We start from the raw sequence: 15,843 nt of genomic DNA, 5'->3' as shown, positions 1-15,843 counted from the left end.
TGTAAACATTCCTTGATGTATAATTCGCTGTTCATTGAAGCAGTGGTGATGAAGGGTTTCGAAATCATACCGCAGCTACAAATTGCTTGCCAGACCATAGCTTTCTTACCAAATGTTTCGACTTCAATCGATGTCTTGGACTGGTTGAAAGCTTGCCCTTCTCGCACCGTATAATATTGTGGTCCCGGCAAGGATTTGTAATCGAGTTTCACGTAGGTTTCGTCGTCCATGATTATGCAGTTCAAATTTCCAGCAAGAATCGTATTGTACAGATTTCGAACCCTCGGCCTGATCGATGCTTCTTGTTTCGGACTACGTTTTGGTTGTTTCTGCTTCTTATAGGTTCGAAGATTCAAACGTTCTTTAGCACGAAGAACATTTGACTTCGAAGTGCCCACTTTTTTGGCCACATCCCGAACTGAAACCTCCTTCTTTTGCTCGAACGCCTTCAGTATACGTTTAGTTTAGTATTTATACAATTGTTCTTGTTTTCGTATTATTCACGCTCGAAAATGTCTGTTTATGTGCCCAATTCTCGCCATTCGCGGGAAGTTTTACTTTTCTGTTACAATTCGAAAAAAATGCAGCTGAAGCGCATCGAATGCTCTTAGAAACTTACGGTGATGCTGATCTGAATAAAAGAACGTGTCGGGAGTGGTTTCAATGTTTTAAAATGGTGATTTCGATGTCGAAGACAAACATGGTAGTGGAAGAGAAAAAACCTTCAAAGATGAACAACTAGAAGCATTGCTTGATGAAGATTCGTGCCAAACCCAAGAAGAGCTTGCCGAATCATTGGGAGTGCGTCAGCAAACCATTTTAAAACGTCTCAAGGCCCTGGGCATGATTCAGAAAGAAGGAAACTGGGTGCCGTACGAGTTGAAACCGAGGGACATCGAGCCCCGTCTATTTGTATGTGAGCAACTACTTCAAAGACAAAATCGTAAGGGGTTTTACATCGAATCGTAACCGGTGATGAAAAGTGGGTTCGATACGATAATCCTCAACTCAGAAGATCATGGGGAAAGCCTGGGCATGCTACTTCGTCGAGCTAAAAACCGAATATTCACGGCGCCAAGCTTATGATTTGTATTTGGTGGGATCAGCTCGGTGTGATTTACTACGAGCTCTTAAAACCGGATGAAACCATCACAGGAGATCGCTACCGAACGCAACTGATGCGCCTTAGTCGCGTTCTAAAAGAAAAACGGCTACAATATCAAGAGCGACATGACAAAGTCATCCTCCAACACGACAATGCTCGGCCTCACGTCGCAAAAGTGGTCAAAAAGTACCTGGAAACGCCGTATTCCCCAGATGTTGCCCTTTCTGACTTCCACCTATTCCGTTCGATAGCACACGGCCTGGCAGATCAACATCCTTCGAAGAGTTGGAAAAATGGATTGCTTCATGGATATCGTCAAAAGAGGACTCCTTTTTTCGAGCCGGGATCCGAAAATTTCCGGAAAGATGAGAGTAAGTTGTCGCTAGCGACGGACTATACTTTGAATAATACATCTGTAAGCACTTTTTCGCAAAAAAGCTTTTAATTTTGGTAAAAAACGGCGGAAGCAAAGTTGTACACCTGATAACAAGATATCCAGCTCTAACATTTCCCGAACAAATCGTTGGCAACATCCTTTTTTGTAAGTATGGCGCCCTCAGGCGAGTCCACATCGAATCTCGCATACAGAAGTAGGGGAGAGAAATGTCAAATTCGTGCGCGCAAAAATAGCAGCACTGCGCACCCATACAATTGACATGATAATGAAAAAAAAACCGAAGGCGCTAAAAATGAAGAACCTATTCAAAATGGTCCTGCCAGACTTGTATGGCGAAAATCCGTAAAACACGCATTTTATTCGTTTTCCCAAGTCGTTTAAATCACATACGTATTCAATCGGAATAAAACGAAAATTTGTGATTTTAAGGGGTGATTAACAATCTTAGGAAAACAGTTATTGTTGCCAAACGCAAAAGTAGAAAAGATAATAAACTGATGTTTTTTTGTCGTAAATACGACTTACTTTACTATGGGGTGCCTTTTCAAAATTTACCCTCTGAGAGAGTGATAAGTTTTTGATCGTGAGTATCTCTTGTTGTATCTAACGAATCAACATAATTTTTGCTACATGCCATCGGAAATATGATCACAATTTTATGATAAAATATTCAGTTGTGTTGTTAATCTCAAACAATTCAAAATTAAACTTTTCTGAAATGTTTGGTATAAACGAGTATCAAAGAGGATAATTCATACGGCGCGTTTGCCTTTCTCGTATTTTTAAAGCTCATAGCTCAGTGATTTGTGAAAGGATTTATATAATCTAACTACCAATAGAATCGAAATTTTTCAACTTAAGCGTGTAAAGAAAAAGCATTGAAGTATTTCAATAGAACACTATTGAAAACCCTGTCTCATTCGACCCATGTCAACACCAGCCAATCAGAACGCGTTCTGGGGAAGAGAATAAAATATCTGTATCGTTCTAGAAAATGTTCCGAACAGTGTTTGATATCGTAGTGAGTCCCACAATTTGGTCCTTCTGAAAGGCAGGAATGAATCCCGTAGAGCATCCTGATAGTTTCTTTCAATGATACGCAAATCCGAAATGAAATATCGAAATTAAAATTCTATATGCTGCTATTTTTATAGCCGTTAGGACCGCCCATTAGTGAAAAAGCTACAAACGAAATCTGGTAAAAACAAGCCTCTCAAGAAAAATTGGATCAGTTTGGATTCTATCGCCACTGCGAGCAGATGTATTTTGTGTCGTTTGCAAAGCTAGTTTCGCTTCCGACAAGAGCGATGACGTCGCAGCTGCCAGTCATTCGCATTGGCGAAAAAGCAACGGTGGAGAGCATTACACAAAATCAGCCGTTCTCATGGCTCTAAAAGTTTTCTAAAGAACTATTAGGATTTGTTGTTCGCAAATCGAAAGGAAATATGCTCAGTTTAGTGCAAATCTAGAACAGTTTGGTTAGATTTTTGCACTTTTCTCTGTGTGAAATTCACAGTAATCGAGATCAAGTGAAGCCTTCTTTGTTTTTGCGAAAAATGTGGAAAAGGGGAATGCTTGCATAATTCATACAATTGATCAACTAATTGATATTCGGAAGTGTTAAGGAATATGTCAGTTGTTTTCGTATTCACGACATCCAGTTATGTCTTTGGCATTACCCACCCGTCTATTTTCGCTTGATGTGTCATCTAGCAGCAGCAAAAAAAAAACTTTTGCATTTTCCAACAATGGTTAAATAGAACCTTAAGTCGAATGCAAAGCTCAATGAACAGACAATCAAATATACAAAATTATCGTATATATTTGCTCAATCGTAAATTTATCAATGATAACAAAGCGAGGTAACATTAAATTATAACACTAGCGAAAACTTCGGAAAGATTGCTGAACACACGTGTATATCATCTCTAGAGACTGTAATATATTATTGAGATGATGAAAATAATTAAATAGATAACGAAAAACAATCGATCGATCAAGGCCGCCACTCGACACCAGTCACGTTGTTTTGGATCGCCGATGTTTTCGCCTCCGGCCGATTCTTTGTCTTCGTCGGAAGGCAGAGTGCCACTGCTACTATTAACACCCAGAACTGATCCCAGACATCCATCTACTTGATTTTTCAGGAACTTCGGAACAGGTTGAAAGTGTTTCGTACGTGTAATTCTAAGCACAATGACCGATATAATGGTACTGATAGCCACTAGGTACAGGGTGGTGCTGAAGAAATTTACTGAAAGTAAAAGTTTAAAGGGGCGTCATAAAACGAATGGATTGCTTTGATTATACCAATGAGCGGTGTGTTCCCTGACATAGCCGGTAGTTGTTGGGCAAAGTAGACCAGAAACACTGTCACAATTAGGATAATGACTCCGTTGAGAACAATTTTTTCACTACAGTGTGATGGAAGCCAAAAGACGGATAGCGCCAGTAACATAATTACGAACGCCGGACTAATCACGATCGCTTTGTGCGTCGATGAATGGCGCTGTAGTGTGACATTGTACTGGACGTCGTGGTAAGGCTCCGTACAGCACGCGTAATAGACAATGTGGCGTTCGGTTGTGACCTTCCGGATGCTCCATTCATTGTTCGGTACATTAATATTGATCTAGAATACGAAAATATGAAGTGGGTTGATCAAACATGCACGTATTTGGGGGTGGTTTACCTCGGGGGTTCCACTGCCGGTAAGATTAAGCTTAAAGCCATCGTATGTCCATGATCCGATCTTCAACATACACGTCTGGTAGTCAAACGGCCACAATCGTAGATTCAGCTCACAGAACCCGTGGTAATCGGTTGGGGGGACCCACAGTACTTGTCCGTTATTGTAGATAAGTACGTTGGTTTTGCCATAATGCAGATTATCCGATCCTCGGGCATTGTTGTACAATACCAGATCTGGCTTCCAAACACTGTCCGGGTTAGTACGGATTAAATCCAAGTTTCCGTAATCGGCTGGGGACCACTTGAGCTTTTCGTCTGTCCAAACCTGAGAGTTGTAATTATCATAAATGAATTTCGCAGAATTGTAAAAAATAGTTCATTAAAAGAGTACAATCATGTCAATATTTTATTATTGTTTATGTAATAGATTCGGTAGTCAATATATGTATAATAACTAGTTCAAGTAGCAAGCCGACATAACACTGTAGAGAAATACGTAAACGATGAAGCAAAGTCGTTCCAAAGCTACTGCGAATTTTATCCAGTCTATTTGATTTCTATTTTCATTTGTCGTTTCTTCCGCCGAAGAACTCGACTCCACTGCCAAGGAGTCCGTTTTCAATTCTTCGTTCCAGTCTTCATCTTCAGTAATTTCCTGTAGTACAAAATTAGTAATGAGTTGTTCTGCTGCATAATTGTTGTGTGCAGACTTTTTACCCTTATATTAGATCCTGACCAAACTAAAATACTAATACCGGGAAGAGTTAGGAAGCTTTTGACAAACGGATGCACAGGCTTCCGATGTTTAGATTTAGCCATGTTCATCGTGATGACCGACATAACCATACAGAATGCAGTCAAGTATAAACTGTTGCTGAAAAATAGTACTGAAAAATGTGTTTGTGAAAGAAGTGTTATTTTGCAATTCAACGTAATTTTCAAATGCCTAACCTACTAACGGTGTTCTAGTAGCCAGCAGCGGTAGATGCATCGTAAAGTAAAGTAAGAATGCACATAATATAGCTGCATTTATACAGTGCAATAATACTTTTTCAGTGGCCTTTGGTGGTAGCCAGAAATTGATCAGTGTCATGAGAATGCAAACGACAGCCGGAACGATGACCGTACTATGAAATATCTTTACTTTCCGTTGAGCTATAATCCCATACTGAACACCGGTGAACGATCCACGATCCTCTTCCATCGGATTATCATATCTTTCAATTAGCATGTCAATCACTTTCCAGCTAGGATTGTTTTGGCTCGATCGCACCTTTAATAGAATAAAAACGCACAATGTTTCACAGCTTCTTTCAGTTCTTTTTCGATCAGTTCTTACTATTTCCCCTGGCAGCACATTCATTTGGACAGTCTCTTCTTCCCGGGTAACCGATTTTCCCAATACAACCGAACAATGCTGTGTATCGAAGGGCCACCTGCGGAAGTTCATCTCACAGAATGTTTTCAGGTTTACCCTCACCGTGCAGCTATGGTTTCCTCGGTTATCTACTCGAATGTTGGTGGACGCGTAGAAAGTTGTGCCAGCCGTTTCCAGTGTCGTCGAATGGATACTTAACTCAGGATCCCACAGGTAGTAGCTTGGTACAATAAACGTTTGCAGGCCACCGTAGTCCGAGGGTTCCCAAATCAATCGTTTGTCTAACCAGTGCTAGAAATGAGGAAATGTTAGGAATCGTTTTTAACCTGCGACTTAAAATAAATGTGAGAGATAGATCATGCCTTTCATAGAATTGACAACATGCATTGGCTTACATGCTTCTTACGCAATAACATCAAAGGCACTCACTTGATCGTTGTGTAGACGTAGGTTGAATTTTGAGTTTCGCGCGTCTTCAAACAAAGAACTAACGGAGCAATTTTTGGATCAGAGCTCACACCTTCAGCTTGTGGGACTTTTATAACATAGATTGAATAGTACCTATCACCCATCTCCGGACAGAACCGGGCTCGAGACCATCTGGCATCGGGCGTAAGAAAAACTTTTCAAGAATATTTGCACTGGGTTTCTACTCACATGCCGCTTTTAGTTATCAGTTTTTTTTAAGGGTTTTACTACTTTAGGGTTTTACTGGTTACTCTATTCCGCTACTGTGTTTAAGTATGTAACATTTCACTGTGTATCAATATGTAACATTTTTATACACTCACTTTTCTCGGAGATGGCTGAACTGATTCAAATAAAAGGTCATCAGATGCAATAGACAATTCCTGAATTTCATATTGATCAGACTTTCCGTTCAGGAATTACTCGGTGACTAGAGCATACATTGTAATTTCAAATTATTTTCTCTCTTTCGTAAGAGATGGCGAGACCGATTTTCACATGAAATTTTATATAAACCTCCTGAATTTCATCCAGAACCGACTTCCGGTAATTTTTAAACCATAACTTTGTTCAAAACTGGGCTCAAAACTAAAAAAAAGTACGGATGTGTAATGTCAGAGACATAACTGGATGTCGTGAATACGAATAAAACTGACACTCTTTCTTTATACTTTCGAATATCAATTAGTTGATCGATTGTGTGCATTGTGCAAGCTTTCCTCTTTTTCACTACTAGAATTTGAAACGATACTCCTAAACTAAAGTACAGATTAGTTACATTAATCGTTCTGACACTCAATTAAATATTACGAAATATATAGTGTAGTTCTTAATGATAAAATAATGGTGGTTCTGAAAGAAACCTTCATTAATGGCTTCTAAGTCGGTGCTATGCATTTTATATAGCAAATCAGCAGAAAGTTTTACTACAAACTTCAACTGGTTGAAAAATGGGCCGTATACAGTATAGTGAAGATAATTTCGCATAATTTTTTGGGTATACAATTATTGTTCTAAATAGAACTATACAGAATTTTGATGTCAATCATTTCGTTTCGGATCTAAATATTTCAGTGAAAAAAGTTATCTAAATGCCGTACGAGATAAATTTCTGGCATTCAGAAGGGCCAAATTGTGTAATTCTCTAAGATATTAAACACTGTTGTGAATTTTGCACTGCGAAAATTGCACAAAGCTTATCAAATTATCCTGAAAACTGGCTCTGTGACCTGAGCGTTTGAGGCTTTACACCACGCAAAAGGTCAACTTTCATTGCCGACTGCTCCTCCTGACGACCGAAGTCTAAATGAGACTTTCACGCTTTATACTTGGTTTGTTCTTACTGATGTTGGTGGGAGAACCTCACCTCGACATCCAGTTTCGTCTGTAGCAAATGAACAGTCTTTATTCAAAGATTTCCATTTCTATTTGTTCGGTAGATTCTGATATGTGCCTGACTACCTCAAAACCGTCGTCCGGATGCGAAAAAGGCAAGCAAGCGTGATAAATTTTTTTCAAAAGTTCTAGAAAACTTTGTTTTTCAATTATTTTTTAGGGTTTTTCACGCTGTTGAAAATTTAATCACGAAAATCTTGTACAGGGTAAATTTTGAAAAGGCGCCCCATAGTAAGGTAAGGAATTCAGTTGAATTTTAGTAGACTACAATTTCGAAACTGAAATCAGTTCCGGAATCTTTTTCCAGAATCCAGTTCAGCACGCAGGCTCTGAATTCTAAACCCATATTCCGGAAAAAAGCTCTGAAGCTTGAAGACGATTTCTCGCCAAGACTACCAAAATGGGTTGCATAGAGTATAGTAAAATGTCACATAATTCTTTGGAAGTATTATTATAATTCTAAAAAGAATCAAACAGAAGAATTCTGGAATAAGGAACTGGACCTGAGTTCAAGAACCAAATTTAGAACTAAGAGCAGACTCAGAGTCTAGGCTTGAAGACCGGAAAGCGAATGAGAGTTGCTACCTGAGCGTTTGAGGTTTTAACCACGCAGAAAGTGCACTCTCCGTCACTGTTGGTTGATGATATCGCTCCCTCGACGACCGGAAAGCAAATGATAAATCATTCTCACGACGTCTGCTTCCACCCAACACACAAGATGAAATAATCGCATTATATGCATTCAAATATGTGCCTGACTACCTCAAACTCGTCGTCCTTGCGCGAAAAAGCCAAGCAAAAGTAAAGAGTTTTCCGCGTTGTTTTCAAAGTTTTAGGAATCTTCATTTTTGAGTTGTTTGTTGTTATCTGTTCAAAATGATATCCTAAATTCCTGATCATATTTTTGATGAAATGGCGAAAGAATTATGTTGCTGCCCTTAATACAAGTCGAGATATTCACGATTAAGCTCTGCCCATTCTTCCATATGGCTAATTTTGAAAAGGCGCCTTATAGTAAAGTAAGTCGTATTCACGACAAAACTTTTTGAACCTAGACGCGGGCGAGTCTGACTCCGAGTAAAACGAACACGTGGTACGCGCCCTAAACAACAACTCATGAAAAAATGAAAAAATAAATAAACTCGCATGGATGCGTGTTGCGACCCGAGAAAATTTTCAGAGCGAAACTACGCGAATGGAGTCCGATCTAGAGCGACCCCAGGTTGCTAAAACAAACACATCAGAAGTTGTTTGGGCGACTCTGGGTCAGCTCTCGGGCTGCTCTGATCAATCAACGAAAACGGTATATGTTTGTTTGTCCCCTGTGTGTAGGTAGTAACTTAAAAGCCAGGAAGATCTATTCCCTTGGTATCGGTTTATTGAAGACGTGGAGTTATTTTTGAATATTTCTAATTTCCATGGATTGGGAATTTGTCTTAAAATTTTAATGTCATTGGTAGTGAGTTCATAATCTTCAAAAAAGGTATGCTCTGCTACTTTTTGACTTGAAGTGATGTGGTAGTCCCTTTTCCAATTACTTGTATGCTTTCGCTATTTCTGAGATGTGTTCCTTGAAACGAATGTCTAGTGTTCTCTTTGTTTGTCCGATGTATATTTTATCGCAATGACAAGACCAGATTTTGTAATCCCCAGATTTTTTCAATTTATCTGTTGGATATTTTGTAGAACTTAGTAAAGTTTTCAATTTCTCTTTAATTGCAGCATCTTTTCTAAGGGGCAAGGATAGCATTCTGTGAATCATATGGTAAAATGCTGCCATTTTGTGTTGGTGGGAATAGTTAGAAATATTTGGTATGACACGGTCCGTATTGGTCCGGCTTCCTATATATTTCGAAAGCTATGGATTTTGCCTTCCTGACAATGAGGATATCTATAAAGGTAAACTACCTTATGATAAAAAAAGAACCGGAATTTTCATTTTAAAATTCCCGCGCTTGTCCAATCGGTAAACTTTTATTCTCTCAACGTTGGCAACACTTTTATACACATTCTGTCGCATATCGTACGATTAGTTTTTGTTTGGCGTCTATACAAAGAAGTTGAAAAATTTTCGTGTGGCGATTTTTATAATGGATGAAAATTTGAAACAACGTGCGTGCATCAAATTTTGTGTTGCAAATGGATTTAAGTGTTCCGAAACGTTGAAAATGTTAGAAAAGGCCTTTGGTGAATCGTGTCTAGGAAAAAAGCAAGCATACGAGTGGTATAAACGCTTCAAAGGTGGTCGTACAAACTTGGATCATGATGAGATCCCTGACCGCCCAACAACATCTATTACTGAAGAAAACATTGAATTGGCGAAGCAAATCGTGTTGCAAAATCGTTCTGTACCGATTAGAGAGATTGCTGTGTTGTTGGGCATCTCTTATGGATCAGCCGAACACATTTTAACTGATGTTTTGGGTTTGAAACGCGTCGCTTCTCGGCTTGTGCCAAAAAAGCTGAACACCACGATAATGCGCCGGCTTGGTTGTGTCGCAGTTTTTGGTCAAAAACTCAACCAATATCATCAACCAAGCACCGTACTCTCCAGATATGGCCCCGTGTGACTTTTTCCTCTTCCCCAGACTCAAATTGCTATTGCGGGGAACGCGTTTTGAAACCATAGAGACCATAAAAGAGAAGTCGCTGCGTGAACTAAAGGCCATACCTTCGGCAGCCCATAAAACTTGTATGGAAAATTGGATCAAGCGTTGGCATGCATGTGTTGCCGCAGGAGGAGAGTAAAGAAATTTATTAAAAATTGAAATTTTGCGTTTTTTAATAAAATTCCGGTTCTTTTATTATCATAAGGTATTTTCTTTCTATTCCTCATTGATAAAATAATATTTTTATGTAAATTATTGATTATTTCTAAGAAGTTTGATAAGTCGTTGCGTTTGATGATGCAAAATATATCATCAACGTATCTCCACAAGCGATTAGTCAATAATCCCTGTTTTTTTTTTAAAGTTCTCCGAGGTTTGCCACAAATAATTCACATATAAACGAGGATGCCCCTTGTAATTGTTTATAAAATTCACCACTGAATTTGAAAAAAATCCGTGCAAAGCCGAGTTAGTCTTCCAACAGATTGATTGAGTCCTTCACCGGGACACTTGGGAATAAGGAGGTTACATCGAAAGATACCATCATTTCGTCATCTTCAATTCCGCCTGAGCTTTGAAATTGAATAGCGAATACCTGTGTGTTGGGAACTGATTTACTGAAGATTTTTTTTTGGTATAGATTGGAATTCTTTTACTAGCCATTTGGAGATTTTTTGAGTTGGGGCTCCCACTGAAGAAATCGTTTCCCTTATTTCGTTACCAGGTTTATGAACCTTTGGTAGTCCTTTGATTTTGGATAAAGAGTTTGGATTGCATTCATGAAGAGTTTTATCTACTTTTTTGATAATTTCTGGAAGGGGGTCGGCTATTTGTTCTCATAAGGGCCGTCATTGATTTTTTGTGTTATCAGATTGTCATAATCTTCTTTGTTCATAATTACCACTTTATTTCCCTTATCAGCCTTAACATAATGCTTTTCCCGCAATTGTTTTACTAGTTCTTTATCACCTATATTTTGTGGATTTTTCAATTAAGTATTTTTAATGACATCAGCCACAATAGTTCTGGCGTCATTAATTTGAGAAAAAGAATGATTACAGCTATTTAGAACTGTTTCTACGTCTATAATAACTTGATTAAAACTGACACACGTTTTTCTCACTTTCGAATATCGATAATCACACGTTCTAGTTAATTGATTCTGTGAGTTTTGCAAACTTTCAATGCGTCACTTGCAAAATAGTAACGGTAGAATTATAAGACGGAACACACGAAAGCAGGATAATACGGGATTGTGTAGGGTACAAAACAGATAGAATTAAACGTACAATGTTCAAATTCATTCATAAATTGCAAAACCTACGTTTTTAGCCATCTACAACTTTGCTTCCTGTGGCTGTACCGGCTGAAGCTGGTCAAAATACATAAATGACAATGCCTTTAAAGTGAGTGTGTACAGTGCCTAACGAATTGTCATCGCCGTTTCAGTGACAGTTGTTCTTGTTTTCGTATTATTCACGCTCGAAAATGTCTGTTTATGTGCCCAATTCTCGCCATTTGCGGGAAGTTTTACTTTTCTGTTACAAATTGTTACTTTTCTGTTACAATTCGAAAAAAAATGCAACTGAAGCGCATCGAATGCTTTCAGAAACTTCCGGTGATGCTGCTCTGAGTAAAAGAACGTGTCGGGAGTGGTTTCAACGTTTTAAAAATGGTGATTTCGATGTCGAAGATGAACAACAAGAAGCATTGCTTGATGAAGATTCGTGTCAAACACAAGAAGAGCTTGCCGAATCATTGGGAGTGAGTCATCAAGCCATTTTAAAACGTCTCAAGGCCCTGGGCTTGAAATCAACATTTTCAATCCTTCGAAGAGTTGGAAAAATGGATTGCTCCATGGATAGCGTCAAAAGAGGACTCCTTTTTTCGAGCCTGGATCCGAAAATTGCCGGAAAGATGGGAGAAAGTTGTCGCTAGCGACGGACAATACTTTGAATAATACATCTATAAGCACTTTTTCGTAATCAAGGTTTTAATTTTGAAAAAAAAAACGGCGGAAGCAAAGTTGTACACCTGATATGATTTCTAATGTCGTTTTCGTTTTTAAATTGCACTACACTGGTGTAGCGAAAGCTGCACTGAAACCGTTCGTTTTTACCAATTGCACTACACCAGTGCTACACTTTTTCTGCACCGATACCACTGGTGTAGCACTCATCAAAAGTTTGGTGTAGCTCTGTGCAATGGAATCGTGTATTGTAGTCAATGGTTACTGTTTATGTTTTCGTCATTTTTGTTCGTTTATTTATGCCTCAGTGTAGCACTGCACCGGTGTAGTGCAAATTAAAAACGAAAACGCCATAAATTTAAATTGGGAATTACTATGACGTTAATTTTAATAACTTACTTGTAAAACCCGTCTCGAAAATACAAATTGTATAGCGATTTGAAAGAATATCCATAAAACGAATTTAAGATTTCTTCAATATATAATATTGATATCTACTAGCCAACCGTGGACAAAAAGTATCAATAATTCCTTCAAAAACTCATTAGGAATGGTAAAATATTATTCACTTATATACTGATACGATATGCACTCCACAAACTTCTGAATTTTGGAACTGAATTCATTTTCAGAATACAGGATCCGAATCTAGTTCTAGAATTCTGAATTCGGAATTCTGAGCATAAATTCCGAACCAGAATTAAGAAACTGAATTCAGTTCCAAAAAGTAATTGCAGAACCAAAATTCGGGATTTAGTTTTAGCATTCAAGTTCTAAACTCTGAAACTGAATTAAGGAATTATATTTTGAAACTGAATTCAGAAATAATAAAATTTAAGCTGAATTCAGGAATAAAATTCTGAAACTGAAACTTTGGAACACTGCTAGTGTTCCAAAAAATCGAAAAAAATCGATTTTCTGATCTACCATGAAAATAGTCTTCCTAATGTCAACATGAAAGAAAATACGGGTCTAATATTTTCAAGAAAAACGTTGCGGTAATTTGATCACCGGTATAAATTTTGACTAATTAAAAAGTAAAAGGTTTTTTTATATTCTGTACATCTACAGATATAATATAAATACGGATTTTCAATTGCAGCTCACCATTTTTACCCAACCATATACAGAGAAAATTGAGGTTTCCTCATCGATGTCCACATGTGTGATAGTCATGCTTGAAGAAAAATGAGCAAAAAGAAAACAAAAAGATACCATGTAAATATACTGTATATTCGTTTGGGCAGCACTCAATCGCCATACTTACTTGATGTCAACGTTGGTTACGTTATAGTGCTGAGCCGGTCTAATGTTTCGATCATAGTTGGCCAACAAATCTTTCTTCAATTTATCAGCCCAGGTCTGACCAGTCAATGGCTTTACGTCGGCTGCAGAAGAAGAGCGAAGGAGCAAACATTAGGTTCACAGATTTTATTGCTTAATATTTTATTGTTTGTAAAAAAGCCGGTGATACATCATCATTCGCGCAGCACATTAGTAGATATCATCCACCGGATAGAAAGAAAAAAAAAATCCTTCCGTCACTCTTATCAGCATCTGTCAGGTCCATTTCAAATTCACACTAGCGCGGTCTGTTATTATCGATTTGACCTCGCTTTACCCTGTTTTTCATATCAGGAGATCATGAGATCACACAAAACTGCACTTTCTGCAAGCCACATAATTTAGTTTCCCTTTAGCATGTGCCGCTAGTCACATGATGGATGTTATCATTACTTTTTTTTATGATCCATTATTTGCCACTTTGGTTGATTTTTCAAATCGGACTTGACGACACATCCGTTGCTTGATAATCTTCTTCTAGAAGCATGAATATTCAATCATTGTTACTCACGGATACAAAGTGCATTGTTATTTTGTTAGCGTTTCATGCTTATATTTTGGCACAAATTTAACGATCCAATTGAACATCCGGTTTGTTATTTTCAAATTTGCACCGCACTATCCAACATCTACTATTCATGCATTAAACTACTCTCTGACAGAAGTGACAACTTTTGGTTTCGATTATGTAAATTTATCAGCAGACTTACAGGCATCATTCGTGTAGCAGCACTTCACAAGGCATATGATCACTGCTAAGGTCAACGTGTAACCTTTGCCCATTTTTATGTTTTATTTAAGTAACTGATTTCTCTAACTTTACTGGTACAATGTGCTGTAGCCGTTGCCTGCACTCTTATCATTAAACACTTTATCCAACTGCAACACTTCCGTACTGAACTGGGAACTTATCCGAATGGCTTCCACGCGAGAACTGAAGCTGATTGACCTCCGGGAGCTAGTTTTTATAATTCGGCTCTATGGCAGCAATACGCACAACCATTCATGATAAAAAACATATTTGCTACATTTATGTTGATTAGGGTGCTTCTGTTCGGTACGAACACTGATTGCAGCTCAGTACTGCAGTTAGTGCTAGTCGGACCCCATCATAAACGATACACGATTCCCTTTGCATTGTTGGACAATATAAGCCGTATGTTATACGACGATCCCACAAAATGAGCTGAAAATAAAGCACCCCGAATACTTCTATTCTTAGCCATTCATTCTTCGGCATAATTCTGAGGAGTCGTTATCTACACATTCTCGCAGTGTTACAGCCTAACGGGAGTTTGACTTTAATCAGGAAAACATAGGTTTCGACGTTCCTTTCGAACTTCATCATGTCCCATAAGAAGTTTAATGGGTATATAACTCCTGCACAATTTTGGAGTAGTGGCATGAAGCCAAATCGCGTAAAAACAACGTTTTTTTTTATTGTGCGAAAGCGGTTGCTTACCGAAAATCTCACCGTTTATGATGCTTTTCATCACACTATTTGCCCCAAGTGCAAATCATTTAGAACGATCACCTACAGTAAATTTGTTCTTGCCTTTCTCGTACTCTCGAGGACGATCTTGAAATAGTAAGCGGCATTTCATTTCTGCGTTACCTTACCTACTGGGTAGCTTTAAAACACGTGATATATTTAATTCGTTCTAGCCTGCGCAGTTGACTGAGCAGCAAGTAGATCTTAAGGGGCGGGTAGGGTCTAACAAATTGAAAAATCATTTAATATTTTCGTTATATTTTCTTATAGTAAAACATTTGAAGAATTTATCTATGACTATCTCATTCTACGAAGACGTAAGAGCTCGGCGCACAGGCCCAAGATTTCTACTTCGATTGACTTCAAAACTTGACAAAACATTCTTGAAATGTTTCGTTATAATAAATTAAAAAGAAAAAATATGATCTTTACGGGCTCCTTGGAGTAATTAATTGTTTCCATTGATTTTATAGACAAAAAACTTTAAACGCGTTTTTCTCGAAAGCAGGTTTTGAAAGTCCGTGTCCATCGTCATTCAAAAACTACTGCACCAATTTTTTTCAAATTTTGCACACACTTTCTAAATATAAAAAACCAGACCTCAACGTTTTCTTTTTCGTTGTTTGTTATTTTGGGGAGGTTTAATAGCTACAAAATGGCGAATTTTTTCGTTTTCACTTTGAACAACCACCAAAAATTTAAAAATTAAAAAGAAAATCAAACAGAAACGTTGGGGTCTAGAAAAACTTCTACTCTAACTATGCTGCATTCATTTGTTCACTTCTGATTAGCGTGCGCTGAGATACTGTGGACACCGCAAATCATGATTTTTAAGAAGCGTTCTCAAAAATACCTCTTCACCGACTTATTTCTCAATACTTTTCATCGAAAAAATTACAAAATGTTGTTCGAATGATGCTTTTAATCATGCAAAACATTTGAATTTATTTTGTTGAACGATAATTCTGGAAAAAAAATTCGTGAAAATGATGACC

General features: G+C 38.0%; 1 protein-coding gene across 2 annotated transcripts; it reads right to left on the bottom strand.

The window, feature by feature from the left end:
• Nucleotides 1-3,304: 3,304 nt before the first annotated feature.
• On the bottom strand, nt 3,305-14,280 carry LOC131432057 (acetylcholine receptor subunit alpha-like 1). 2 transcript variants are annotated; one of them, XM_058598104.1, is made up of 7 exons: nt 14,067-14,280; nt 13,280-13,400; nt 13,120-13,189; nt 5,533-5,862; nt 5,145-5,466; nt 4,911-5,080; nt 4,548-4,848 (listed from the first exon to the last, which is right to left on the bottom strand). In XM_058598104.1, exons 1-7 carry the CDS (start codon nt 14,137-14,139, stop codon nt 4,648-4,650), a joined length of 1,287 nt encoding a protein of 428 aa, XP_058454087.1. In that variant the 5' UTR covers nt 14,140-14,280; the 3' UTR covers nt 4,548-4,647. The 2 variants fall into 2 exon arrangements, with proteins under 2 accessions (XP_058454088.1, XP_058454087.1); XM_058598105.1 differs by lacking the exons at nt 4,548-4,848; nt 4,911-5,080; nt 5,145-5,466; nt 5,533-5,862 and adding exons at nt 3,305-3,756; nt 3,813-4,134; nt 4,195-4,518.
• Between the last annotated feature and the right edge of the window lie 1,563 nt (nt 14,281-15,843).

Source organism: Malaya genurostris, chromosome 2, assembly GCF_030247185.1.
Source record: "Malaya genurostris strain Urasoe2022 chromosome 2, Malgen_1.1, whole genome shotgun sequence".
Lineage (NCBI taxonomy): Eukaryota > Metazoa > Arthropoda > Insecta > Diptera > Culicidae > Malaya > Malaya genurostris.
Note: the sequence above shows the minus strand (reverse complement) of the source record. Positions and strands in the feature narration are given on the sequence as shown.

Bases quoted from the DNA above. Each gene is read 5' to 3' on its own strand.
- LOC131432057 (XM_058598104.1), bottom strand. From the start codon at position 14,139: ATGGGCAAAGGTTACACGTTGACCTTAGCAGTGATCATATGCCTTGTG. The intron at 13,190-13,279 runs GTAAGTATGGCG...TTTTTCTTCAAG, and splicing joins GTAACCAACGTTGACATCAA to CATGACTATCACACATGTGG. The intron at 5,467-5,532 runs GTAAGAACTGAT...ATTCTATTAAAG, and splicing joins ATGTGCTGCCAGGGGAAATA to GTGCGATCGAGCCAAAACAA.